Source organism: Raphanus sativus, chromosome 9, assembly GCF_000801105.2.
Source record: "Raphanus sativus cultivar WK10039 chromosome 9, ASM80110v3, whole genome shotgun sequence".
NCBI lineage: Eukaryota > Viridiplantae > Streptophyta > Magnoliopsida > Brassicales > Brassicaceae > Raphanus > Raphanus sativus.
The window spans coordinates 37107564-37134356 of record NC_079519.1 but is presented as its reverse complement, the minus strand read 5'-3'; the positions used below and the strand labels follow the sequence as shown (position 1 = coordinate 37134356).

At 35.7% G+C, this 26793-nt stretch overlaps 6 protein-coding genes across 6 annotated transcripts; 3 read left to right on the top strand and 3 right to left on the bottom strand.

The window, feature by feature from the left end:
• Positions 1 to 4699: 4699 nt before the first annotated feature.
• On the bottom strand, positions 4700 to 10815 carry LOC108827297 (probable alpha-mannosidase At5g66150). The gene is made up of 23 exons (XM_018600672.2): positions 10574 to 10815; positions 10418 to 10501; positions 10226 to 10314; positions 9707 to 10157; positions 9506 to 9619; positions 9331 to 9434; positions 9139 to 9232; positions 8868 to 9035; positions 8722 to 8799; positions 8569 to 8634; positions 8428 to 8484; positions 8135 to 8354; positions 7908 to 8044; positions 7679 to 7807; positions 7322 to 7393; positions 7184 to 7231; positions 6990 to 7112; positions 6825 to 6890; positions 6620 to 6732; positions 6464 to 6548; positions 6131 to 6388; positions 5989 to 6057; positions 4700 to 5907 (listed from the first exon to the last, which is right to left on the bottom strand). Exons 1-23 carry the CDS (start codon positions 10790 to 10792, stop codon positions 5650 to 5652), a joined length of 3102 nt encoding a protein of 1033 aa, XP_018456174.1. The 5' UTR covers positions 10793 to 10815; the 3' UTR covers positions 4700 to 5649.
• A 702-nt stretch (positions 10816 to 11517) lies between these two features.
• LOC108827333 (ferredoxin--NADP reductase, leaf isozyme 1, chloroplastic) lies at positions 11518 to 13590 on the bottom strand. The gene is made up of 9 exons (XM_018600706.2): positions 13321 to 13590; positions 13010 to 13238; positions 12773 to 12906; positions 12616 to 12694; positions 12444 to 12535; positions 12275 to 12352; positions 12120 to 12182; positions 11818 to 12052; positions 11518 to 11718 (listed from the first exon to the last, which is right to left on the bottom strand). The coding sequence occupies exons 1-9, from the start codon at positions 13426 to 13428 to the stop codon at positions 11651 to 11653; spliced, it is 1086 nt and encodes a 361-aa protein (XP_018456208.1). The 5' UTR covers positions 13429 to 13590; the 3' UTR covers positions 11518 to 11650.
• A 433-nt stretch (positions 13591 to 14023) lies between these two features.
• LOC108827332 (calcium-dependent protein kinase 28) lies at positions 14024 to 17354 on the bottom strand. Its single transcript, XM_018600705.2, has 12 exons — positions 16741 to 17354; positions 16300 to 16430; positions 16175 to 16216; positions 15972 to 16083; positions 15791 to 15869; positions 15521 to 15690; positions 15309 to 15435; positions 15106 to 15221; positions 14904 to 15011; positions 14747 to 14809; positions 14483 to 14656; positions 14024 to 14383 (listed from the first exon to the last, which is right to left on the bottom strand). The coding sequence occupies exons 1-12, from the start codon at positions 17089 to 17091 to the stop codon at positions 14225 to 14227; spliced, it is 1632 nt and encodes a 543-aa protein (XP_018456207.1). The 5' UTR covers positions 17092 to 17354; the 3' UTR covers positions 14024 to 14224.
• Positions 17355 to 21007: 3653 nt separating this feature from the next.
• Positions 21008 to 22535, top strand: LOC108827334 (uncharacterized). The gene is made up of 3 exons (XM_018600707.2): positions 21008 to 21203; positions 21394 to 21806; positions 21903 to 22535. The coding sequence occupies exons 1-3, from the start codon at positions 21113 to 21115 to the stop codon at positions 22332 to 22334; spliced, it is 936 nt and encodes a 311-aa protein (XP_018456209.1). The 5' UTR covers positions 21008 to 21112; the 3' UTR covers positions 22335 to 22535.
• A 298-nt stretch (positions 22536 to 22833) lies between these two features.
• On the top strand, positions 22834 to 24826 carry LOC108827336 (uncharacterized). The gene is made up of 3 exons (XM_018600708.2): positions 22834 to 23241; positions 23553 to 24255; positions 24466 to 24826. Exons 2-3 carry the CDS (start codon positions 23576 to 23578, stop codon positions 24632 to 24634), a joined length of 849 nt encoding a protein of 282 aa, XP_018456210.1. The 5' UTR covers positions 22834 to 23241; positions 23553 to 23575; the 3' UTR covers positions 24635 to 24826.
• A 578-nt stretch (positions 24827 to 25404) lies between these two features.
• Positions 25405 to 26049, top strand: LOC108826624 (protein SMALL AUXIN UP-REGULATED RNA 51). The gene is made up of 2 exons (XM_018600010.2): positions 25405 to 25648; positions 25733 to 26049. The coding sequence occupies exons 1-2, from the start codon at positions 25457 to 25459 to the stop codon at positions 25844 to 25846; spliced, it is 306 nt and encodes a 101-aa protein (XP_018455512.1). The 5' UTR covers positions 25405 to 25456; the 3' UTR covers positions 25847 to 26049.
• The last annotated feature ends 744 nt before the right edge of the window (positions 26050 to 26793 follow it).

Here is a 26793-nt window from a genome sequence, read left to right as displayed (position 1 = left end):
AAAATTTTCAAAAGTATGAAAATCTGGTTTTAGTGTATAGTTTCATCGAGCAGTAACATATGATGATGGTCAAAGAATTTAGAACCTCTGTTGTCTTTGTTTCTCTAGATAATGAAGATTTTATATTGCTAATTCCATTAATCTTGTCAGTATATGAAATTTTAGTAAACTAAATATTAAAAAATTAGAATGATTTCTATATACCAGGAAAGATAGTTTTGAATACATTAATTCAAATGTTGAATATGGTTTGAAATTTTTAAACAAAAATGAAGAGTATAAACTTCAGTATATAGAGGATTTACCGAAAACTCATTATTTTAGAAGGGGTTTACCCACGGATTTTGGAAAATTTTCAAAAATATGAAAATCTGGTTTTAGTATATATTTTCATCAATCACTAATATAAGAATATGGTCAAATAGTGTAGAACATATGTTGTCTTCGTTTCTCTAGATAATGAAGATTTTATAATGTTAATTCCACTAATCTTGTTAGTATATGAAATTTTAGTAAACTAAATATTAAAAAATTAGAATAATTTTTTATATATCATGACAAATAGTTTAGAATACATTAATTCAAATGTTAAATGTGGTTTGAAATTTTTAAACTAAAGTGAAGAGTATAAACTTCAGTATATAGAGCATTTACCGAAAACTCAATATTTTTGAAGGAGTTAGCCCACGGATTTTGAAAAAAAATTCAAAAATATGAAAATATGGTTTTAGTGTATAGTTTCTTAGAGAACTGACATAAGATGAAGGTCAATGAGCTTGAGAACCTTTGTTGTCTCCGTTTCTCTAGTTATAAAAGATTTCATAATGGTAATTACACTAATCTAGGCAGTATATGAAATTTTACTAAACTAAATATTAAAATATTATAATGATTTCTATATACCATGAAAGATAGTTTATAATACATTAATTCAAATGTAGAATGTGGTTTGAAATTATTAAACAAAAGTGAATAGTATAAACTTAAGTATATAGAGCATTTACCGAAAACTCGATATTTTTGAAGGGGTTAACCCACGGATTTTGGAAAATTTTCAAAATATGAAAATATGGTTTTATTGTATAGTTTCATCGATCACTAATATAAGATGATGGTCAAAGCGTTTAGAACCTCTGTTGTCTTCTTTTCTTTAGATAATGAAGATTATATAATGTGTATTCCACTAATCTAGTTCAGTACCGGCCCTGAAGGGAAGCCAAAGAAGCATTGGCTTCCGGCCTTTCATATTATTAACAAGTATCGGCCTTATTTCATTAAAATGTCTATGGTGCAGTGGTTTACTTAACACTATCTTGAGGTATGGGGGTTAGGTTCGAAACATGGTGACAGACTTTTTTTCTTATTTTGCTTCCAGCCTTCCGAAACTCAAGACCGGTGCTGATCTAGTTAGTATATGAAATTTTACCAAACTAAGTATTAAAAATTTAGAATGACTTCTATATACCATGAAAGATAGTTTAGAATACATTGATTCAAATGTCGAATATGATTTTAAATTAGTAAACAAAAGTAAGAGTATAAACTTCAGCATATAGAGCATTTACCGAAAACTCATTATTTTAGAAGGGGTTAGCCCACGGATTTTGAAAAAAATTCAAAAATATAAAAAATTGGTTTTAGTGTATTGTTTCATCGAGCACTGACATAAGATGGTGGTCAAAGAGTTTAGAACTTTTTTAGTCTCAGTTTCTCTAGATAATGAAGATTTTAAAATGTTAATTTCATTGATCTAGGCAATATATGAAATTTTAGTAAACTAAATATTAAAAAATTAGAATGATTAATTCCTATATACCATGAAAGATAATTTAAAATAAATTAATTCAAATGTCAAATGTGGTTTGAAATTTTTAAACAAAAGTGAAGAGTATAAATTTCAGTATATAGAGGATTTACCGAAAACTCATTATTTTAGAAGGGGTTAACCCACGGATTTTAGAAAATTTTCAAAAATATGAAAATCTGGTTTTAGTGTATATTTTCAACGACCAGTAACATATGATGATGGTCAAAGAGTTTAGAACCTCTGTTTTCTTTGTTTCTCTAGATAATGAAGATTTTATATTGCTAATTCCACTAATCTTGTCAGTATATGAAATTTTAGTAAACTAAATATTAAAAATTTAGAATGATTTCTATATACCATGAAAGATAATTTAAAATTAATTAATTCAAATGTCGAATGTGGTTTGAAATTGTTAAGCAAAAGTGAAGATTATAAACTTCAGTATATAGAGGATTTACCGAAAACTCATTATTTTAGAAGGGGTTAACCCACGGATTTTGAAAAAATTTCAAAAATATAAAAATTTGGGTTTAGTATATTTTTTCATCAAACACTAACATAAGATGATGGTCAAAGAGTTTAAAACCTCTATTGTCTTCGCTTCTCTAAATAATGAAGATTTTATAATGCTAATTCCACTAATCTTGTTAGTATATGAAACTTTAATAAACTAAATATTAAAAAATTAGAATAATTTCTATATACCATGAAAAATAGTTTAGAATACATTAATTCAAATATCGAATTTGGTTTGAATTTTTTAACTAAAATAAGAGTATAAACTTCAGTATATAGAGCATTTACCAAAATTTCGATATTTTTAAGGGTTAACCCACGGATTTTGAAAAAAAATTCAAAAATATGAAAATCTGGTTTTAGTGTATAGTTTCATCGATCATTGATATAAGATGATGGTCAAAGATTTTAGAATCTTTTTAGTCTTAGTTTCTCTAGATAATGAAAATTTTAAAATGCTAATTCCATTCATCTAGGCAATATATGAAATTTTAGTAAACTAAATATTAAAAAATTAGAATGATTCCTATATACCATGAAAGATAATTTATAATAAATTAATTCAAATGTCAAATGTGGTTTGAAATTTTTAAACAAAAGTGCAGAGTATAAATTTCAGTATATAGAGGATTTACTGAAAACTCATTATTTTAGAAGGGGTTAACCCACGGATTTTGGAAAATTTTCAAAAATATGAAAATATGGTTTTAGTGTATAGTTTCATCGACCAGCAACATATGATGATGGTCAAAGAGTTTAGAACCTCTGTTTTCTTTGTTTCTCTAGATAATGAAGATTTTATATTGTTAATTCCACTAATCTTGTCAGTATATGAACTTTTAGTAAACTAAATATTAAAAATTAGAATGATTTCTATATACCATGAAAGATAATTTAAAATAAATTAATTCGAATGTCGAATGTGGTTTGAAATTTTTAAACTAAAATAAGAGTATAAACTTCAGGATATAGAGCATTTACCGAAATTTCGATATTTTTGAAGGGGTTAACTCACGGATTTTGAATAAAAATCAAAAATATGAAAATCTGGTTTTAGTGTATAGTTTCTTAGAGCACTGACATAAGATGATGGTCAAGAAGGTTTAGAACCTTTCTTGTCTCCGTTTCTCTAGTTATAAAAGATTTTATAATGGTAATTCTACTAATATAGGCAGTATATGAAATTTTACTAAACTAAATATTAAAATATTATAATGATTCCTATATACCATGAAAGATAGTTTATAATACATTAATTCAAAGGTAGAATGTGGTTTGAAATTATTAAACTAAAGTGAAAAGTATAAACTTAAGTATATAGAGCATTTACTGAAAACTCGATATTTTTGAAGGGGTTAACCCACGAATTTTGGAAAATTTTCAAAAATATGAAAATCTGGTTTTAGTGAATAGTTTCATCGAGCACTAATATAAGATGATGGTGAAAGAGTTTAGAACCTCTGTTGTTTTCGTTTCTCTAGATAATGAAGATTTCATAATGCTTATTCCACTATTCTAGTCAGTATATGAAATTTTACCAAACTAAATATTAAAAAAGTAGAATGACTTCTATATACCATGAAATATAGTTTTGAATACATTAATTCAAATGTCGAATATGGTTTAAAAAATTTTAAACAAAAGTAAGAGAATAAACTTCAGTATATAGAGCATTTACCAAAAACTCTATATTTTTGAAGGGGTTAACCAACGGATTTTGAAAAAAATTCAAAATTAACATTATAAAATCTTCGATATTTTTGTAGTGGTTAACCACAGATTTTGAAAAGAATTCAAAAAATATGACAAGTTTGTTTCAATCCACAGTTGCATCGTTCTCTGACCAAGGATGGTGGTCAAAGAGGTTTTGAACCTTTGTTGCTTCCGTTTTTCTAGAGAATGGATTTTTTATAGTGGTTATTCGGAAGTATATGAAGTTTTATTACATTAATTGTTAAAATGTTAGAAACAATTCCCATGTACAATTAAAAGAGGTTTAGCATACATTAATACAAATATATAATGTGGTTATAAAGTTTTAAAGATATAAAGAGTTTAAACTTCAGTATATAGAGTATTTACTGAAACTCAATATTTTTGTAAGGGGTTTCACCCATAGATTTTGAGAAAATTTAAAAGAATATATAAAATCTTGTTTAATGCATAATAACAGCATGCACTGACATAGGATGATGTTCAAAGAAGTTTGAAACCTATGATGTCTTTGTTTCTCTAGGAATTTAGATTTCATAGTGGTTAGTCCATTGATTTAGACATTATATGAATTTTTATTAAATTAGTTGTTAAAATTTAAAAACAATGCCCATGTATCATGAAAAAAAAATTAGCATACATTAATATAAATGTAGAAAGTGGTTACAATTTTACAAACAGAACTAAAGAGTATAAACTTCAGTATTTAGATTATTTACTGAAAAATTCAATATTTTCGTAGAGTTTAATTCAGAGATTTAAAAAAAAAATCAAAAAATATGACAAGTTGTCCGACAGAGTTTGATGAAGTAATCGCGCTGAAAGAACAAATACGAGAAACAACCATCAACCATCAAGATGTCAAGGTCCCTACTATCTTTATACATGCTTTAAATGGCTCCCCGGCATTTAACAGTGTGTTTAATGGGTCAATACGGAAAGCGAAAACTGCACATATTAATCGACCCCGAGAGCACAAATAACTTTCTCGATCTACAAAGCGCTAAAGGATTGGGTTGCTCTCTGACCCCAATCAAACCAGTGTCAGTTGTTGCAGCAGGTGGCGACTTGATTACTCAATACAAATGCAGTAATTTCGCGTGGAGGATGCATTGTTACGAATTCAAAACCGAAATAAGAACACTACCATTGGGCTGTAATGATCTAGTACTGGGCGTGGAATGACTCTCCACTTTGGGATCTATCTTATGAAATTTTCTGCACCTACGAATGGAGTTTAAATTTCAAGGTCTGAAACATGTCCTCAGGGGAACAACACCGAACAGCTCCAAAATCTAGCTATCTCTCTCTTCTTCTCCGATGATTTGCTTTCGTTTGAACTTGAGCGAGAAGCCAAAGAAACAGAGAAAAAAAAAAGTGAGAGAGAGCCCACGCACTTATTCTGCATAATGGGCCTAAACTGAGCTTCAACAGCCCAAAACAATAGGCATATTTGGGAGTAGAATAATGAACGAACCTTCCCGCGCGTTTCAAAACTCTCTCTCTCTCTCTGTTTTATCAACCAACCAAACGGTTCTCGATATGACTTTTAATGACAAGAAATATAATTATTGGATATAAAGAGAATATAAGATTTACAAGAATGGGAGAAATCAAAATCCCAGAATAAACTTTCTTCTCCTTGGTTGTTGTTGTTGTTGTTTTGCAGGCTTCTGGGAGAACTGGAGCAAGAAAGTACGAATCTCCATGGGAGCAAGCTCTACAACTAATGCGGAGCTGTCAAGTGGTCCTCCTTTTTGAGTATGAGATGAAGATTTGGCTTCTTCACCTTCCACTTTCCACTTCATCTTCTCCTTCATCTTAGCCTTCTCTTGAGTCGCTGCCAAACTCATTTCTTTCACTCCTTTGATCTATTCACAACCCAACCCCCAATATTACATTTTTTAGACAATTTCATCTTAGCTAAGATGAGAAAGTGTGTGTTTTCTTACAGTTTTCCCGGTAAACAACTTCTTCAGCTCAACTTTAGCGACTTTCGAGTACTCACTCTCTTCTCCAGCCTGCAAGTAAAAGTAAAGTAAAATAAAATAAACAGCAGTTTGATCACTCAAGAAAGTCTAATTAAACTGGTACCTCGTAGAGATGAGCCAGGCGGAGAAGAACGTTGCCGAGATCCAGCTCCTGGAGAGTGATGAGAGCAACGTTTGGAGGGAAGGCGTAGAGAGGATCCATTGCATTACCTTTCACAGAATTGGAGCCTTTCCATTTCTCCTTGTTTTCGTGTGTGAATGCCATTAGAAGAGGACTGTATATTTCCTGGCCTGTCCCTCGTCTCCACCTCGCTCCTTCTCCTCCTACCTTATTTATGCTTACATAGTAACTCCCACGTACCTGCATTTACACGTACGACACTAGCATGTATATATATGACCGATTCCTCAACAGATAAATATTATATACACATACCGTTAATCCTGTGCATGTACCATTGATACACACAGTCTCCTCAAGGCTTTCCTCCACTCCTCTCGAATCATCCATGCACGTACGCCTGTTTTCATTGTTTCTTGTTTTTTTTTATAGTTTAAATTGCAAGCTTATATATAATAGGAATTTTGGAACCTGTGGAGCATCAACTCTAGTTCACCGTCCTTGATACTACCACCCCCAGTAGCCCTGTCTACCAACACCGACAACTCTACTTTCTTGTCTTTTGTGTACATTCCCAGATTAAGCTGAATATTTACTCACACAACACAATCCTTCTTTTTTAACACTTAATTCAACATTTTGTTTGATCTAGTTTTCACATCATTAAAAGTTTTACCGGATAGTAGTTTCCTGCTATTGGTTCCTTCACTTTGAGAACCCAGTCTGTTCTGTTATCCCTGACCTGCAACACAGCGTACATTCATAGTTCTTATACCATATCTCAATTATATTAACGCCACACGCGACAATACAAGACTGCCTAATATTTGATAGAGTGTACCCGTTTCAGGAAGTCTCTTCCGTTAGAGTCAGTATAAAACGTCTTTTCTGTACTCATATTTGCTACCATCCGTGTAATCACCTCTTTTCCTACGTAATCTCTACCAACAGGTATTGGACCTATCTGTTCAATTTAAATGAAAGCCTCAAGAAAGGGATCTTCCTTCTTTTCCAAATAATATGATTAACACTCACAGTGTACTCAAACTCTGCATGCTCTTTGTCTTTGTACACTCTTATCACCTAGATAACACGAACGAGTATGTATCAACTAACCATTCTCATATACTTAACACAACAAAGAAGCTAATGTTGAACATCTGCGCTATATACCTGTGACACCCAAGGACTGAACTGTTGGTGCACCTCATCTACTAGAGGCCCACGTACAATCTGCAACTCTGGCTGCGCAATGCCAATCAAAAGCATCAGTCACTCATGGCCCATATGTTCCAAACAATTACTTGTATGGTTTTACATGTATTTCAGGAGTAAACCAGTGTGTAAAAGAAGACTATTATCCTGGAGAATATGGCATCCTACTTATGATCAGTGTGTACAAGAACAAATAAACCCTAATAATTTGCTTCATGTTATATCTTGATGATAGAATCTCAGCATCTTAATGATCTTGGAGTATCCAGTTAAGAATCTATGTGGCTAGAAATTAGTACTGATTCATAGACTTACTTTCGATGAAGCAGCATACGCCAAGGAAGCATTAGGTCGGAAAATATATGCACCGGAAACCTGGGAATTATTTGAGTCCCCCACATTTGAAGCATACCAGAGATAGTTCTGGTCCACCAGTATGTTAGCCTGAAACATATTTATCAGAAACATTTGTGTTTGAATCCTTTATTGTCACCATAGTTCCAAGATTTTTCAGTGTGCAAGAGAGTAAACTGAGAAACATTACTCCTGTTCTGGAGTTGTGCATCTGTTTGAGAAGACCAGAGTCTGGAGAAAACACGAGCTTTAGATTTCCTGGACCAATCTCAGTTATACCCTTCATTGGACTAAATGTCCCTGGCGAGTGTCTGTTTTTGTTGCTTCCTATATCATTATATATGCATGCATGATAGAATCATGAGTTCAAAGCACATCTTGTGTGTAATTAATTCTCTATTGAATGAGTACGCTTACCTGCCCCGGTTGCTTTAGATATGAAGAATGTGTTCCAACCAAGTGGAGGCACTGTTGCTTTAAACACAAGCCAATACTTTGGACTCTGTTGAGAAGATATTCCTAAATAAGCTTTCGAGTAGTTACTTCTCAGGTTGCTCGTGACATTATCCATAGGAATGTATTGAGCATCAAGGGTGTTTCCTGATGAATCTTCCACGTTTAAACCTGCATCATTGACCTGGGACAAACAGAGAAATTAAAAGTCAAAGAAGCAAGTAAACTAGATAGATATAAAAGGCATGAAATCTAACCGGAATCCTGATGACTTCTGTACGATTCCATGCAAGGGAGTTATAGGCCACCAGAATCTGAATTAAGATCAAGCATTGAGAGAGTTGAAGCCAAAGCTGAGAGATGGGAGCTATATATCTTAATCATGACTATGGAATTACCAAGCTCTTCTGGTCTGAAATGGTTTCTTCCGTCACTGGGCAATAGCTGATATTCATCGACGAGCACTGCTCATTTAATTCCATGACACCAGGTTACTATTAAAGATACACAGCATTTTTAAACTCTAAATTCCAAACACTCTAAATATATACCTGGGTTAATGATATGTCAGGCTTTGTATGTGCCTTGTTCAATAAGTTTGCCAGCGCGGAATTCACCACTTTTTCTGCCTAGGGAATGAATATTACGATGAAATCAGTTAACCCAGCAGAGAGTTTTGAAAAGTAGGTTATGTTACCTCAGAAGCACCAAGCGATAGTCTTTTGGCATAATCATTTGTCACATGCTGCTTGGCAGTTCCAGAGACACCATCATGGTGCTGCGCTATTCCTAAAGCATCCCCAAGGCTGGAAGTGTTTGGACCTCCAGATTTCTTTCCCACCAGAAACTCAAGTTGCCTTGCAGCCTGTTTTTTTTTTTGAGATGAGAGAAAGAAAAAAGAAGAAGCACATTCTATGTTGGAGTCTGAATTCGACAAAAGAAACTAGAGAGACTCTTGGATTAAGTACCAAGTAGTATCCGCTAAGAGAGCGAACATAACGTTTAAAAGAAGGGCGGCTGGTGAAGTAGCCAGTCCAGTAGGCGTTATCCCGATCTGCATATCTACAGTGAACACATGTGATTTAGAAAATGAAGCTCAACGATCGAGGAATGTTGTTTCAAGTATACAGTGATAGTGATACTAATAGGGGGTAACTAACGGGAAAAAGTCATGTGTCTTGAGAGGCCAAGTGATGTTGTTGTCAGCATTCTTGGCATCAACATAGAGAGATGGTGTGGAGTAGACGGCGTTCACACGGCCATCCTGCAAAAAGAAAGAAAGTTGAATGTGAGGAGGAATGGGGGAGGGAGAGAAGAAAAAGGAAAAGAGGAAACCTTGTTAACATAATGGATCAATCTGTCCATCTGTCTGAACCAAGACTCGGCGAACTGGTACTGAAAATCATCACCCATTGTCCACATCACATGGTTCCCTCGAGTCACATTGGCCTGTCCATATTTATATATTTATATACATCCCCATCAAATAGTTACCCCCCCAAAAAAAAAAAGAAATGATTCAATTGAAAAACGTACATAAAAGCGTGAAGCATGGACGAAATTGTCAACGGCCTCCTTGATGTTGAAGGCATCCAAAAGAGGATCATCCTGGAGGGGAGCGTAATCATCGGTGATTTCGTAGTGAAAGCCAGTGGGCGGGCTATAGTGAACAGGGAAGGTATTGGTGAATATCTGAGAAGAAGATGCAAAAGTTTCGGATCCCCTCCAGATGAATTCTAAGGATTTCTCGTCCTTGCGCTTCTCTCTGTCTTGGTAATCGATTCTCGCGAAATGAAGAGAATCAAAACCTAGCTCTGCTCCCAGGAGGTAAGCCTGCACAGAGGAATGACCAAAGGGATCGATCTGCCAAGCTGCGCGTGGAGTGATATTGAATGTCTGCATTATAAACCGATGCCCCAACGTCATCTGGTCTATCATATCTATGTAATGGCACGCTGCTTCGTCGTTCATACTCCATCCTCCGTTTCTGCACCCAGGGCCCCACATTATCATTCTCTGAAATTATGATCCCAAAATTTTGATCACAACACTTACACAAACTCAAGTTGTCCGGAATGCACAAGCTTCTTCACTTGTTCGTGTGTCTCGGAGTTTTGTTCTCCCCACCAACGCGTAAAGAATGCCTTTCTCATATATATAATATGGTTTTTATGATCAAAAAAAAACATTAGTTGTTGGTTGATTAAATTAAAAGGCGCGCAACCAATGGCATATGCATGTTTTTACCATTTCCGCAAACACAAACTTTCGATTGGGATCGCGACGCAGCGAATCCATCACTGAGTCCATCACGTTTCTCACGCATGCTTTCTGCTCAATATTAATCACAACTGGTCACATATATGGTTCTTCTCTCTAATTATCTATATATATATATATTACCTGGATACTGTTGTTTGATCCGATGTAGTACTGATCAACGGTTTTTAACCACCCGACATCGTCATGAGAATGCGGGACTAGATGCACGTTAAGTTTGTCAGGCACGACTCTAGCTTCTGTCCCGTACTTTACGTATACGCCATTAACGCTCTCAAGCCAAAGACAACAGGTAACAGAAACAATAACACAGATCAACAGACACAATCCGGGTCTCACCATCGAGCTTCAGATGTTTACTTCTTTCTTTCTTACAGACTTGTGTTATATAGTTAATATATATTTAGCAAATGGAGAGAAAAAAGAGGGTCGTAAAGACCAATTTGTATCGTTGGTTTTGCTCAGATCCAGACCACTCTCACTAACTGTGTTTCTCTATAATTCAAATTTAATTGTGACTAGATTCTCATTTCACCACACAAATATTCCTTAATTAATTAGCTCCTATAATAAGTTAATAATCCTACATGAAACCTTTTTTTAATAAATTATTTTACATTATCACACAAAATAGACTTTTCACACCCTGATTTGTTTAAATAAAATTAATGTTTTGTATCTTACTATTTATTAATATTAAAATTTTAGATGCACATTTTTAGATATATATATATATATCAATTATTTATTGATGTCTAAATATATTAATATAATGTTAAATGTTAAATGCAACCTATACATTTTAAGTAAAAATTAAAAAAAAAATCTTCTTAAAATTATAATTTCCCTTTGCTAATATTTTTAATGCTTTTGAAATATGTGTTGTGAAAAGTTTATGATATTAATTTCAATCTTTTAAAATGTTTTTTATAAATGCAAAATCTATGATCCTGATTCCTGAGCTTGTGAAATGGATCATAATAGTACATACCCCTCACAAGAGTTATGTAATCATATATAATTATATTCGAAATATGATATGAATAGGAAGTAGAAAAAAAAGAGTATTTTGGGGGTAATGATTGTCTCTTTAGATTGTTGATGGAAAATCATCACATGCAGAAGAAAGATGAAGAATTGACAATGGCATCAGCTCCTTTATCTACATAATAATATTAATAAACCCTCTCACAATCTTGCTTAGTAGACTTCCACATTCCACTGCTCACTCTTCTTCAATTGCTTCTTGTACTCCAACCAATCGATCCCTGTTCAAATCCCCCAGTTTTAGTAAAGACCATTTGCAACAGAGACTTTGCTTGGTTCCCAAAAAAAAAAAGAAATGAAATGAAATGTGCACTGCTTACCATCTTTAGCAGCAAGTGAGACCATGATCTCATCGATACCCTTCTCCATACCCTTGAGACCACACATGTAAACAAAGGTGTTGTCTTTCTTCAGCAACTCCCACAGCTCTTCTGCATACTCTGCCATTCTTGTCTGTATGTACATTTTCTCTCCCTTCTCGTTTGTCTGCTCTCTGCTCACCGCAAAGTCCAACCTGAAATTTTCCGGGTTCTTCTCCTTCATCTTCTCAAACTCCTGTCAATTATTTATCCACACAAGTCAAACCAGCTCTTCCTACAAGACAAGATTTAACTAGGATTACCTCCTTGTAGAGCAATGAGCTGCTTGTGGGTACACCCAAGAAGAGCCATGCCAAACCGTTGAACTACATATATTTATATATAGATCCAGAGAATGTCAAATGGTGAGTGAGTTAGAGTAGAATTGATGTGTCAGAGAGTCAGCTCTGGGGTTCACCTTGTAGTCCTCATGCTCCTCAAAGAACATTTTCCACAAAAATGATCTGAATGGTGCTATTCCAGTTCCTGTTCCAAGCTAAGAGGAAAAGGAAAAGAAACAAGTAATCAAATCAGTAGGAATCTTGATTATGTTACTTGAGGTCATTTATATTATTATATGGCAATACCATGATGATGGTGGCATTAGGATCTTTAGGCATAAGCATTTCCTTTCCAACTGGTCCAGTGATCTTTGCCTCATCACCAGGCTTCAAGTCACCTGTAAAAATTTAACAAACACAAACACTTAGAAGAGTTTGAAACCGTAATCAAAAGCCATTAGTGGGTTCATGGTCTTACACAAGAAGTTGGAGCAGACTCCCTTAACAAGCTCTCCGCTTTCGTTAGTGTAAACTAATCTCTTGACACAGAGAGAAACCTGCATAAGAAAGAACATTGCAGATCATAAGAGAGAAGATCAAGAATGCATTAGTCTTCAGAGGGGGGGAAAGCTCACGGTTTTGGAATCACCAAAGTCACCAATGGCACTGCTGGCGATAGAGTATAACCTCAGCTTGTGGGGCTTCCCGTTCTTGTCAATTCCTTCTGGAATCACTCCTATCGACTGCCCTTCTCTGTATGGAACCTCCCCTATTCCATTCATATTAATATTTTTTTACCAAACAACTTGAGTTAAAAAAAATAAAAAAATCAAAACATTCTAAATGACTATATTTGAATTTTGTGGTGATACCTTCGGTGCTGAAGACGATGTGCCAGGTTTCACCGGGAGCGTCATCGCCAGTGATCCTGGTGTTCAAGAGGCATCTACCAGTGTAAGGCTCCTTTGGTTTGAATTTGTTGACAACAATCCCTTCTTCCTGTTTCTTTGACTCCTTGACTACTTTCACTGGCGTCTCTGTTGACACCTGAGCCTTCACTCTTCCCCTATAAATACACGCCTCTCTGTAGCACACTCTGCTCTGTAGATATACCCACAGATAGAATGACAAAACATTTTAAGCCATTTATTGCTGTGATTAAGAAGATGATAAGAAACGATACCTTGTTGTTGAGGAAAATCCTTTGAGGGGAGACGAAGGAAGTTTTGGAGGGAAGAGAAGAGGACTTGGATGAAGGATAAGAGACTGCAGCACCTATTGCAGCAGCCATGTTTTATCAACTATGCAACGAAGATGGGCGGGCCTCTCTGTTTTTCTTCTTGCAAAACAAAAAAAAAATAAAATAAAAGATCAGAGAAAGAAAAAAAAGGTTAAAAGGAAGCTATATGATATGATCAGGTTTGTGATTGGATGTTCGTAGATTGTGTGAAGGGAAATGCGAGGCCAAGTGTAAGTGGATAAGTTATTACAGCTTCTCATTCGTCTCTGTTCAACGTTTTCCTAATTGTCTGAACACTATCCACCCAAATAAAAAACACCACAATCTAGTGCTCACTGGGCTACATAGTGGGCTTAATTAATTAACAATAGGCCTTCTTGACCCAAGAAACTAACTGATTGGATCGGAAACGAGAATGGCAAAGGAGGTGAGTCGAATCAATCCATGCTGGAAAGCAATAAATATTGGCTGTGTCTTGTGTTGGTGCTCACACACACACACATAATAATAGCAGAAGAAATGGAAAAAAGGGAACAAAACATATGGGAGATTCAAATTACAGCTGGGGTCTATCTGTTTTTCTGCACTCACCTGGTCGAGTCAGGGAGTGGTGGCAAGTGCCGATCCCATAACCTCTTCCACCTGGTGACCAAAACACCATTTACTTGATATATATTTCAAACATCCAAAGCCACTCAACACTGTTTCTTTAGTTTGGTTGCTTAACACAACCCAAACTAGTTACAACTTCCAAAAACCCCACTTTATCTTACAACCAACATTACATATAATCACATTGCCCTGTCTCCACTTATTGTCCTTTTCTAGTATATATATACCATTTAAACTACCGAGGATTCCCGTGCCCTGCAGTGCTTGCAACTCTCGGCGAACTTATGCTCGCTGTTCTTAGAAGTCTCCTGAACTCATGCAGGCTTATTTTCCCGTCTCTGTCTATGTCTGCTTCATCCAGAAGTGGGTCTATCGAACCTCTTAACCCCGTGTGCTGTTTAAGTTCCCCAAAACATATATAGAGGTTTTCTTTTATTCCATCATCTCCTCAACAAAAAAGAACAGCAGGTATCATAGATAAAAAGAAGCTTACCATTCGAAGCTCCTCAGGGGTTATGTACCCGTCTTTGTCAATGTCGAATTTCTCAAATGCTGCTCTTGATCTTAGCTGCCATTTCTCTGAGTCATGTTCTTCCAGTTGATGAACATGTAGAGCTGCTGCTACAAACTCTGTGAAGTCCACTAACCCATCAGTGTTGCTATCAATCTGTCTCCACCAAATATTACAACAACGTTTCATTACTATATGGAAACTGCATCTCTCTTTGATAATAATGGCGAAGAAAACAATAATTACCGCTTCAAGTATCTCGGCAACTCGTGATTCCTTCAGTTTCCAAGGAAGATCTTTGGCAAGTGCCTGTACATTCAAAAGAATCGTACTCAATTATATGATCATAAGTAGACATGATTAGTATTGCTCTGGAAGCAAATTTGTCATAGGTTCCACTTACCTGTCTCATCTCCTCAAGACTAATGACGCCGTTTTTATCCACATCAATTGCATCAAACTGATCTCTGAGGTCAGAAATCTCTGCCTCGTCAAGTGTGCTAGCAAGCGCCTGCCAAAAAGGGGATACAGAGCATCATAAGAGACAAGTCCTTATCTCTATAGTTTTTTTATCTTACAACTTCCTCGTTGTTGTTCGGGCTTACCCGTAAAGCAAACTGCTTCAGACGGCTGTATCGAACAAACTGACGTAAATTGTTCAGAACTGAAATGTCGACAGGGATGTCAGTGGCGTTCCCTCCTTCTCTAACCCACGCATGTGCTACAGAGGCAAAAGAGCATAAGTCTAAGATTCCATTGAAGATGATGAAATAACCAACTAGTACACAAAAGCAAGGACAACACATACACAGGGCTTGTGCAGCAGTTAGACGTGCTCGTGGGTCTTTAACAAGTAACTTTTTAATAAAATCTTTTGCACTGTCACTTATAGTTGACCATGGTTTGCGACGGAAGTCAGGTTTGTTCCTTAAGACCTATAGACGACATAGAGTAAGAAGTCAGACAGAAATAAGACAAATATATATAGAAATGCAAGTGAAAGGGTTTCAAAAACTAGACCTCCTTAAATATACCGTCCTCTGTCCTGTCCCAGAAAGGGCGTCTTCCACAGAGTAAGATATAGGTAATAACACCAATGCTCCAGACATCAGATTCAGGGCCTGATCTGCGCTTAAGTACTTCGGGAGCAACATAATAAGCGCTACCAACAATGTCATGGAACTTTTTCCCTGAAAAAGAATTGAGTTTTTTTTTTTATCATACAAACCAACAGAATTAGGCTCTCTACCACTTAGTTGGTGTGGACTTGGATAGTCAGCGTCTACAAACCTGGTTTGATAAAATCGGATAGACCAAAATCTGTAGCCTTTAGAGGGGAATCCAGTTTAGCTGATTTGAACAAAAAATTCTGCAAAGAAAGAGAAGGGAGGTTATATTACAGAAGAAGAAAAAATGCCAAAGGATCGAGTAAGAAAAGAGAAATAATAATAAAGAAAGAAAAGGAGACTACCTCAGGTTTCATATCTCTATGAACAAGACCGCGAAGATGACATTGTCCAGCGACTTTGAGCATCTGCCTGACGACAACCGCTGCATCCTTCTCGGAGTAACGACTATCTTTCCTGAAAGAAAAGAGTCAGAAGGGTAAGTAAGTAAGTAAGTATATCTGACAATACTGGAATAGAGAGTGGGAGAGAGTGGTAACCAACTAACTTGGATAAAATCCGGTCCAGCAATTCGCCTCCCTCGCACAACCTAAAAGTAAGGCAAAGAGTCAAAATGTAAATATGCGGCGGAGACATGATGGAAAAAGAAAACAAAGGGGGAGAGAGACTGACTCCATGACAATGTAGACGTAGTCGTCATCATCAAAGGCATTGTAAAACTGGACAACGTTCTCGTGGCCAGAGAGAGCTTTAAGAATCTGAACCTCTCGCTTGACGTCCTCAACCGCAACAGGATGAAGCATCTGTGGAGCAAAAAAAAAAGGAAGAGGAGGACCAATGTTGCAATGAAGAACAAGTCTTGTTGGGAATTAAAATGGAGAATCAATACGATGACTGGTGTTTGCTTTGAAAATTAAAATTATAATATTCCTGAGAATCGAATCGAATCGAATCGAATCGAACCGAACCTAAGCCGTGAATTGAGATTGAATAGTACTGAATGGATTAACAAAGGCATATATGTATGATGAATTGAATTAAGAGATACCCACTCATTCCAATAAATAAATAAAAAAACAAATCCCTAAAATGGGAGAAACTAAGGAATGATACCTTATTCTTATCGAGCCTCTTGACGGCGACACGATCGCCGGTAGACTTGTGGATGGCAACGTAAGTATAGCCGAATTGACCATGACCCAGCAACTTCCCGATGCTATATTGCTCGTGGAAATCTTTCGCGTACCCAAATTCGCTACGCTTCCCGCAAGGGACCCCCGACCCCGTGGTTCTCCGCTTCGTATTGGTCGTGGTCGTCGTAGAGGAGGGCTTGTTCTCCGTAGGAGGAGTCTTAGTCTTCTTATTATTACATCCTCCCCCCTTGTTGTTGGTTTGACTACTACTTCTTCTGCTACTGCTGCTGCTGGTACCAGTTACTCTAATGCCCGAGAAACACACACCCATCTCTTTAAGCTTAACTAGAAGAAAGCTGATTCAAAAAGGTGTGGGTGGGGGGAGACAGTTGAACATGGATTTGGAATTTGGAGTTAGGAATATTCATTCATTCATTTTAATAAACAAACGAAAAAGAGAGGAAGGGAGGAAGGAGAGCGTTGAGTTAGTCAAACCCAGAGAGCGAGTGAATCCACCTAACGAAATATCCTCTCCTCTTTCCCTCCTCTCCTTCCCTTTTTAACTTTTTTATTATACTCACTAGTATAATAGTATCTGGGCTTTATTACTTTTCCAACTCCCATTCATACTATCAATCTATCATAGACAGTAAAGATTTTTTTTTATTCTATATCCCAGCAAAACGGGGTGGCTCAAGATCGTTTCCGTGTGGTGTGAAAGCCAAGACCCAATAGAAGAAGCTCCATGTGAGAGGCCCGACAGCATCCGCAAACACCTCCTACAATCACTTCTATTGTCACCAAAACTTATACACCCCAGCTTAGCCAAGACATGCATATGATGATCAATGAGTTTTATAAACTATTCTTTTTACATATTTTTCCTGATTTTACCATTAGTTTCGTCTACCAAGTTGACTTGGTCTTTTCAACACACGTTTCCCATTCAACACACACCAAAAAAAGTCTATAACACAGTTTATGTTACTAAATATATAATTCTTATCTTTTGCGTTTAGGTTTTGTGTTTTCAGTCTTCTTCTTTATCTGAGAGATTTACACAACTTATTATATTTTCTTCTTCATCACTTTCACATGCCACGCCAACGCGCAACAGCATTCCAATAACTCTTGATTTGGTACTAGGCTAGTATCAAACAAATATTTTAATTAGAATATACTTACAAGAAATTGTTGTTGTTAATGATTTTTAAAAATTCGAATAATCGATGTATGTAGTAATGATTACCGAAGATATTGTTAAGTTAGATGGACTTCACACTTAAAACCAATTGGTGATTAGTGGAGAGGCTCATCTATCTTATATATTAGTAAGGATCCCTTCCAATACCCGATATGGGATACTTTGTGTCTAATACGTCCCCTCGAGATGATGGTTCTTTGAGCATCAATCTCGGAATGCTGTTGGGCAAAGATCGATGGGCCAACTTTGGGCCAGATCGATGTGGATCGGGTTGAACTGCGTGGATCGGGCTCTGATACCATGTTAAGCTAGATAGACTTCACACTTAAAACCAATTGGTTTTAAGTGTGAAGTCCATCTAGCTTAACAGATACTTGTTCGTTAGCAGTCTTAATCTGAAAGTGCTTTTGCTTTTTTCTTATTCTTTTTTCTAATATAGTTGTCCAGATAGAAAAACGTGTGATATGCTAGCGTAAACAATTTTATACCTATATAAATACTAGGTGATTTTCCCGTGCTCATGCACGGGTATAAATATTTATAAAGTAAATATAATATAATAATTGATTGCTATTTACTTCTAATTTTAAATTAACTTATATTAATAATATTGTATTATTTTAATCAGACATATGATTTTAGATATATTATATCTAGTCGGTTTTGTTGTTTTTACAGTCGATTTAGTTATGATTTGGGTATATTGGATTGCATCTATTTCTATGAATTCAACTATAATATCTTTTATTCTAAATATATTAAAATTTTGATTTATTTTCTTATTAACATTTAGGTTGGTTGTTGTCTTAAATATGTAATTATATTTTAGGAAGATTATGTATAACTTAAGATATATTGTGCTTAGAATGAAATAAAAAATAAACTAAAGCGTTTGAATCAAAATTATGTAAATAAATATAAAGATAATATTCTGAAGTCGCATGAATATATATAAATTTTACAAAAAACTAAATTGTTACAGTTGGTTAATATTTTATTTTCATTTGTTAATGTGTTTTGAGTATCCTATAATATATATTTATAAAATAAATATTATTAGTATAAAATTATATTTTCTTATTATAGTTTAATCTATGATTTTAGATATAATTAGTTGGATTAGTCGAGTAACTCATGTTGTATTAACTTACATATATTCTTTCAAATTCAAGCTGAAGTATAATTTTTTTATTATAATTAAGTCAAGTCAAATTAATTTATTTATCGTTTAAATGTGAACGTATTTTCATAAAATATATCAAATTAAATACTGATTTTTAAAAATATATTAAAAAAATATATAGAAAGTTACTTCTCATACCTTTTTGGAAGCTCATAAACTCATATCAATATTTATAATAACAAGAATATTTTTATAAATTCTAACTAATTTCATGTCTTCTGATTATGGCTATATTAAAAAGTTACACAAACATAAAAACATTGAATTTAAAAGCAAATTTAATATTAAATAAACATACAATTTTAATAATGATAAAATATAATATATTTACCTCGTTAAAGTATATAGTGTGATTTTAAAATATTTTATAAATATTTCGATCAAAAGATGTTTATTGTTAACTTTTATTTCTCGTTATATCTTTTAAAAATAAGCAGAAAAAATTGCGATTGCATCTGACAAATCATATTATATAAGTAAAATATAATTTATAGATATTTTTGTTGTAATTGAAAGATATTATAGTAACCAAAATATAGGAAATACAAATAGCATTTCAATAATACTAATTATAAATGATTTTAGTCAATATATATGTTTATGTTACTTAATTATTTTATGTAATCATCTAAAAAATAGATAGATATATAAAAATTATTTCTGTTACTTTGAAAAATATAAAGAAATTATTTTATTAGTATATTTTATATTATTTTAAAAATATTTTTAATGCAATATTACTATTTGTGAACTTTCCTTTTTAATGAAATCATATTATTAATACATATATTTTCGTTTTTAAATTCACTTTATAGCCTTTATAAATATTTCCTTTTTTATTATATATGTTATTTGGAAATTTTACAAAAGAAATTTGAATAAAAATCAATTATAGTATTTAATATTATATTTTTGATTCATTAAGGGTATCAATGTAATCAACCACCGTGAGAGTTAACGTGAGCGCGACACATAGGAAACTGACTTCTCAAATAATATTATAGAGATTAGTTATGAAAATTTGGCCTTCTTAAGAAAAGATTTTGATCACTAACTAGCCAACCTGGCTTCCAAGCCCTACCATGTGTTAAAGGCTAACTGAATTTAGTTGGCATTAACAAAAACCATATCAAAGTGGTATTGTTTTCTAAGTTCGGGCAGGAATTCCGGCCAAGTTGAACGGGTCCTGTCTTTGTGTGTTTTCACTTTGTTTGTCAGAACACAATCCCAGAAGCTACTCTTTTAAGATCGTATATAGCTGTAGACACCATAATCTACAAGATAGAGAAAAAGGCACCACCCCATACCGCCATACGTCTTCTCTCACCAACAATCTCCAAGCAAGTTGCATTTCTCTTCCTCTGCGACCGCATGCATTTCTGCGTCGTGTACATGCAACTTGCAAGAGTTTTTTTTTTTTTCATCTGAAGGATACTTTATATTAACAACATAAAAAGTACTAGTTACATACTTCCGAAATGATGATCATCCCAATTTAACTCATAACTGATACGTCTTCTCTCACCAACTTGCAAGAGTTATAATTCATTTTATTTTGAATCAAAAGTAAAGAGCTTACGAAATGATGATCATCCCAATTTAACTCATAACTTAGGCCTTAGCCCATAATTTATCAAATTAATAGCTTGGGCTGCTATAGTGATTATAGTGATTACGGGGATTTTAATTGGGTCATAGAAAGGGCTGCAAAGGCCCATAATCCCTTGTTTTCAACGAGAGTCGCAACGGCTAGTTTACTAAAACGGCTCCTTCCATTACTGTAAGAGAGAGTAGTCCCAACGGCTAATTCTTTTTCAAAACCCTATTGGTTGTGACTGCCTTTAAATACTAGAGACACAGCAAACGCCATACCCACTCCTCTCTATAACTCAACTCATATATCATTTTCTAATAGTATTATCCTCCGGTTCAAACTTTCCCCCAGAAACAAGACTGTAGATCTGGATGGAGACACCATCATCAACGAGGAGAGTGACGAGGTCTCAAACCCTCTCTGCCATGAAAAGCTCTGCCACCAATCATCTCCTATCATCAAGTAAGCCTCCCTGTTTCTCTACCCCTGAATCTGGATGTTTCTCCACAAGATCCATATTTATATGTCCTAGTCTCGGAGAGTTGTGTTCTAATTGATAGTTGTTTTGTCTTTGTGGGATCCTCATCGTCTTCTATTCAGACACTCTTACGATGTTCTTATGTACTGTTTCTGGATTTGATTTTTTTTATAGAGAAACCAGAGGAGACGAAATCAAGGCAAAGAAATGGAGCAACACCCAAGCAAGAGAGGTCAGCGTTGTTCGACATAACCAACGACTCGCCGATAGTAGGACTGGCGATGCAGAGTCCATCTTCAGGAGTGGTTGGGAAGAGCAGAATAAAGAGCACTCCTGGATCTGGTGAGGCTCTCTTGAGAGGCCAAGTCAAAAACCTGTTGCAGAAGGTGGAAGAAGGAGAAGCACATGTTATTACAAAGATGTCAGTTGAATCTCGTCCCTTCATCCATCTCGTCACTTCTCCCATGGGACTCCTCGCTCCGACTCCGGCCAACACCCCACAAGTTCTCGATGGAGTGCAGGTTGTGATCGCATCTCCGGTTGTTTCGGAACAGCTGAGAGCAGCAGCAGCAGCACCATCTTCTCAGGTAATAATACTAGATTTTTTTTTTGTGTATAGAGAGATTTAAGTAGTATTGAGATGATTGTGATAAGTAAAAGAAGTTACTTTTTGGCCTTTCCAGGTGGACAAGAGTCCGAGCATAACGAGGTCATTGCTGCTGGATTTTAGTGATAAGTCAGAGCTATGGGAGAGCTCATCTGTGGTGACTCAGCAGAACCCAGAGGATGATAACTCCTCGGTGTGGTCGATGCAAGTCAACGCGAGTACCAAAGACGAAGAGGATGATGAAGAGGAAGTGGTGTATTCTTATTCTTACAGGGAGGAAGAGGAATACTACGACGAGGAGGAGGAAGGAGATGTGGAAGGGTTATGCGAGGGAATGAGGAAGATGAGGTTCGCAGGGAAGCACACTCGGTTTGTGTACGACAGTGATCTCGAAGAGATGGTGGAGGCTGAAGAGCAAACTCCTCCTGGACTGTTGCGTTTCAAAGTTTTCCCCACACCTACAGCAAAACATCATGTCAGATTTGACCAAGACGACGACGATGAGTGATATAACAACAACTCCCATTTTCTGAGTTGTGGACAAAAAGCCTCTCAAATGTCTCAACTTTTCAATATAATTGTTTTTGTTTTGGGGCTGTTGTTACTACATAGTTCCCATTTCTGATTCTTGTGCCCATTTACTTACATTTGGTGTTATTTTTCAATAACTAAAAAAGTGTAGTCGGAATATGACGTTTTCTTTTTAATCTTTTCTTGCTCGTTGTTTATGTATGATGATTGCAAAAGGCTTCAAAATGATTAGAAAAGTAGCATTTTGAACATTAAATTAGTCCAAAAGAATTGAGTCTTAGTGGATTGATGATGGGTCATGGCAGTGGGCTCCAGCAAGCAAGTCCTCGCATGTTTATTAGAGGCTCCTCCGAGCTTGCTTTTTTGTCATTCACTGACTTGTGTCTAAATTGCCAGCTTTTTATGCCATCCAGGAAATAGGGTCAATGAAAAGACTTACACTGCCTGTGTTGTAACTTGTAATGTGTTCTTAATCAAGACTCTACGCTCAGCCTGTGGCTTTCTTCTCTGCTGAAGTTGCTTGCTTGTCTCTTTTTTTCTTTTTGAGTAACTAGTTGCTTGCTTGTCTCTTCAGACTGTGTTTAGGAGGATTCTGCCTGTAAATTATGGATTCAATCTCTTTTTGGTATAAATAAACTCTCTTTACATCTAGAAAGATAGGATGTGGTAGTGGGCTGTTACAATATTATAGAAAAGCCCAAATAATAAATCTGTTGAGGGAAACTTCGTTGTCAAACTAAATGTGAATCTTCTTCCTCCTCCTCCGTCCCAATCGTGTTGGCACGATAAAGCAGACAACCTGTTCTACAACATCAAGTCAACCCGACCCGACTTCTTTCCCCTCGTCAAATCGGTTGGATCAGGAAGTTGAGCTAATTCTGGGGGTTTGTCATTTGTTTTTCCGAATTTTTTTTTATGTTCTCTTACAATTTATTTGTCTCATATGATATTCTCTTCGATTAATTGATTGATTGCTTTTTATTGAATCAAATCGATTTCTGTAGTAAGACTGTTGTTTTTGAGTGGGTTTTTCATTTGCACAAGTTGAATATCTCTACAGTATTAAAATCTGGAAGAGATGGAAACAAAAGTTTGGATGTTTTCTTGCTCTTTGATCCTCTTTCGTTTTATAAGCCTCTACTCTGTTTGTTTATTGTCAGCCACCTAAGCTTGTAGTTGGTTTAATCTTTTTCAGGGTTTGAGGGATAAAACCTATCTATGGCTGCAAAGCAAGAGGCTTCTTCCTCCTCCTCAATTGTAGAATCTAACATCATCATTGAGGATCCCTCCACCAAGCAAGTTTCACATATTGAGATTGAGGCTCTGTGGAGCCGACTTAACACCGCAACATCGTTTCTGACCTACCTTAAATCAAAAGCAACCACTCTTGTTGTTGCTCAGGATTTGTCCCAGCTTTCACTTGCTGATCATGTACTTGATGGTGAACAAGGATCATTATCTGAACGTGATCAGACTTATTATGTCTCTGAAATGCTTAAGCATGTAGAGACTGTTTCAGGCGTGATGGACTCTCTCGCTAGGCGTGCTATTGTCGCCGAATCCGAAGCCTCTATTCAGAGAGGCAAGGCTCGGTTGAGTCAGCAAGAGATTCAGAGAAAGGCTGGCCAGATCAACAGCATGTCCATGAAATTAGAGGACATGGAAAAGTTTGCTCTTGGGACCACTAGTATTCTCGGTGAAATGCGTCAGAGGGTCGATGATTTGGTGGAAGAGACGTCTAGACAGAAGGCAAGAGCCACGGAAAATGAGCAGGAACTCTGTCGTGTCAGGAGAGACTTTGAGTCCCTTAAATCCTATGTTTCAAGTCTCATCAGCGTCAGAGAGACACTCGTCTCCTCGGAGAAGCAGTTCCAAACCATCGAGAGACTTTTTGAACGGTCAGTTTTATATTCCACTTTCCCAAACTTTTCTCAGTAAAAAAGAAAGTCCATTGGTTTACTTGCAAATCATCACTCCATTAATTCGCCTGGAAGATTTTGGTTTACCTTCTCATCATGACAACACTTGTCTTGGGCTGTTTATCATATTTACTTTCCTATTGTTAGTGTGAGTTCATGAGGTGGTGTCATTTGTTGTTGATGAAGCAGGCTTGTTGCAAAGACAACGCAGTTGGAAAGCGATAAAGTGCAGAAAGAAGCAGAGGTTCAGAAACTAATGGAAGAAAACGTGAGACTCACGGCTCTTGTGGATAAGAAAGAGGCGCAGCTTCTGGCCATGAATGAGCAGTGCAAAATGATGGCCCTAAGCTCCATATAATATATGGTTAGAGATATAGAAATGTGTGTGATTTGCTAATTATCTATATATATATATATATATATTCCACTTGTAACATAAAAGAAACCCTCATTTGATACAACTGCCGTTTTCTTCCTTGTTTGTAACTTTGTATGACACCACTTTTGCCTGTGGACAAGAAAAATAATATAAAGGGAGAGACTCTATACATATGTAATTGTACATTCTCTCTTCACATGGAAATACACTGTGGTTTGGCTTAACTTAGCTTGCTTCAGGGTTTAGGGTTTTAGGCTTGCTAGGATTGGTTGAGACTTTGAGAGAGATTTCAAACGGACTGGTGGCTGAAAAGATACGGCTGCACGAGACTGTATGGGCTTTCTGCTTGAATTCCGTTAATGTGGTTTGTCTGTAATACATCATTGCCCTATTTCTTTCATCCACAGAACATGAGGAGCCGTCGTCGCCCATCTTCTCTTTCAGCAATTTGAAATTCTCTGACATTATTTATATTATTATGTTGGCACACGTTGCTTTTTCAGTCATCACTGTGTATATACATGATCTTGATTAAACCAATAGAAACATGGGGGAACTCGCTCGAATTGATGAAGCTGCCAAGAGTGCATATAGTTGCATGTGGTTATATATATATATTTTAATCAGGTCTAATAGGAAAATTTCCGCACATGGTAAGTCCCATAACGTCGAAACATCTTGTTGATTCTCTATGTATATATGTGTGTCACGTATATATGTCTCTGCCTATAAATATGAGTCACCAACCATCTCTTTATTATCCATAAGAAGAAGAAGAAAAAAAATAGAAGGAGGATATATATGGGAGTAGAAAGGGGAAGTGGTAAGGGGCTGAAGCAGATGCTAAAGAGATGTTCGAGCTTGGGAAAGAAAAGCAACGTGCACGTCAACAACTCTAACGGCGTCCCCAAAGGTCACTTCGTCGTTTACGTTGGTCTCTCCAGATCCCGACACGTTATTCCTATCTCCTTCCTCACGCACCCCATCTTTCAGGTACACTTTCTATTTATACACACACATATGTATATAAGCATCTCCTAATGGAAGCTGTCACATGTGACACTACTCGTGGATCAGATGTTGCTGCGTCAATCCGAGGAAGAGTTTGGGTTCTACCAAGACAATGGGATAACCATTCCATGTGATGAAGACTTCTTTCTCTCTCTCATCTTCTCCATTAATAAGCCTTGACAAGACATATATGAACATGCTACCTCCTTCTTTGCTGATTAAACTCGTGTATGTGTAACCACTTGTGTTTATATATCCTTTCTCTCGGTTCTCATGTATAAATAGTGCATGTCATTTGAGAGGAGTATCTACGTCGCGTACCTACTTTTCTAACCTCGTTTTCTTTGAGTTCTAAAATAAAATTAAAGCTAGGGTTTTTTCTCTTTACGGAGGCAAGCTAAACAAATGACACATCGCACAAATACATCATTGTTTCTTCATATTTTTTTTTTGTATTTTCTGATTGGACCCTCAATATGTTGTCCTTTTGCAATTATTTAACGTCAAAATATTTTCGCCCTCGACAGCCATGGACCCTTCTTCACCAGATATGGAGGGTCACATATCTCTCACACACGACCAAAGTCTTCAGAGTTCTAACTAATTAGAATTTCACATATTAATTCTTACTCGCAAGTATATATGTTACCATTACTATTTTGAGAATTATCTTTATAAATAACCTACACTGTACTCCCTAGAAAACATGGATATATATGTTTATACACGACACTATAAACCCTAACTTGAAACTTGAAAGTGAACTTTAAATCCGTGATGGTATCAGATAAGCTTTTCACCAAAACAACAATGTTATACTTTAATTCTTTAAAATCTTGATTTGCATATAAATTAAAGAAATGTCAGAAGTGTCATACTATACTATTAAAAGAAAAAAGTCCAAAAAATCTACTTATATACAGTTGTTAGACCCTTTCACTAACTAACAATATTTTGGTCTTACCATAATATTTTAACTAACAATAAGTATACTTAAATTTCTCCAACAATCATTTAGTCCATAATTTTATTTACTAGGCCACATCTTATCTGTAGATGAAACAATTATACGAGATATATACGTTAATTTATTAAATCATATAATTTGCTACACGAAAATAATATAT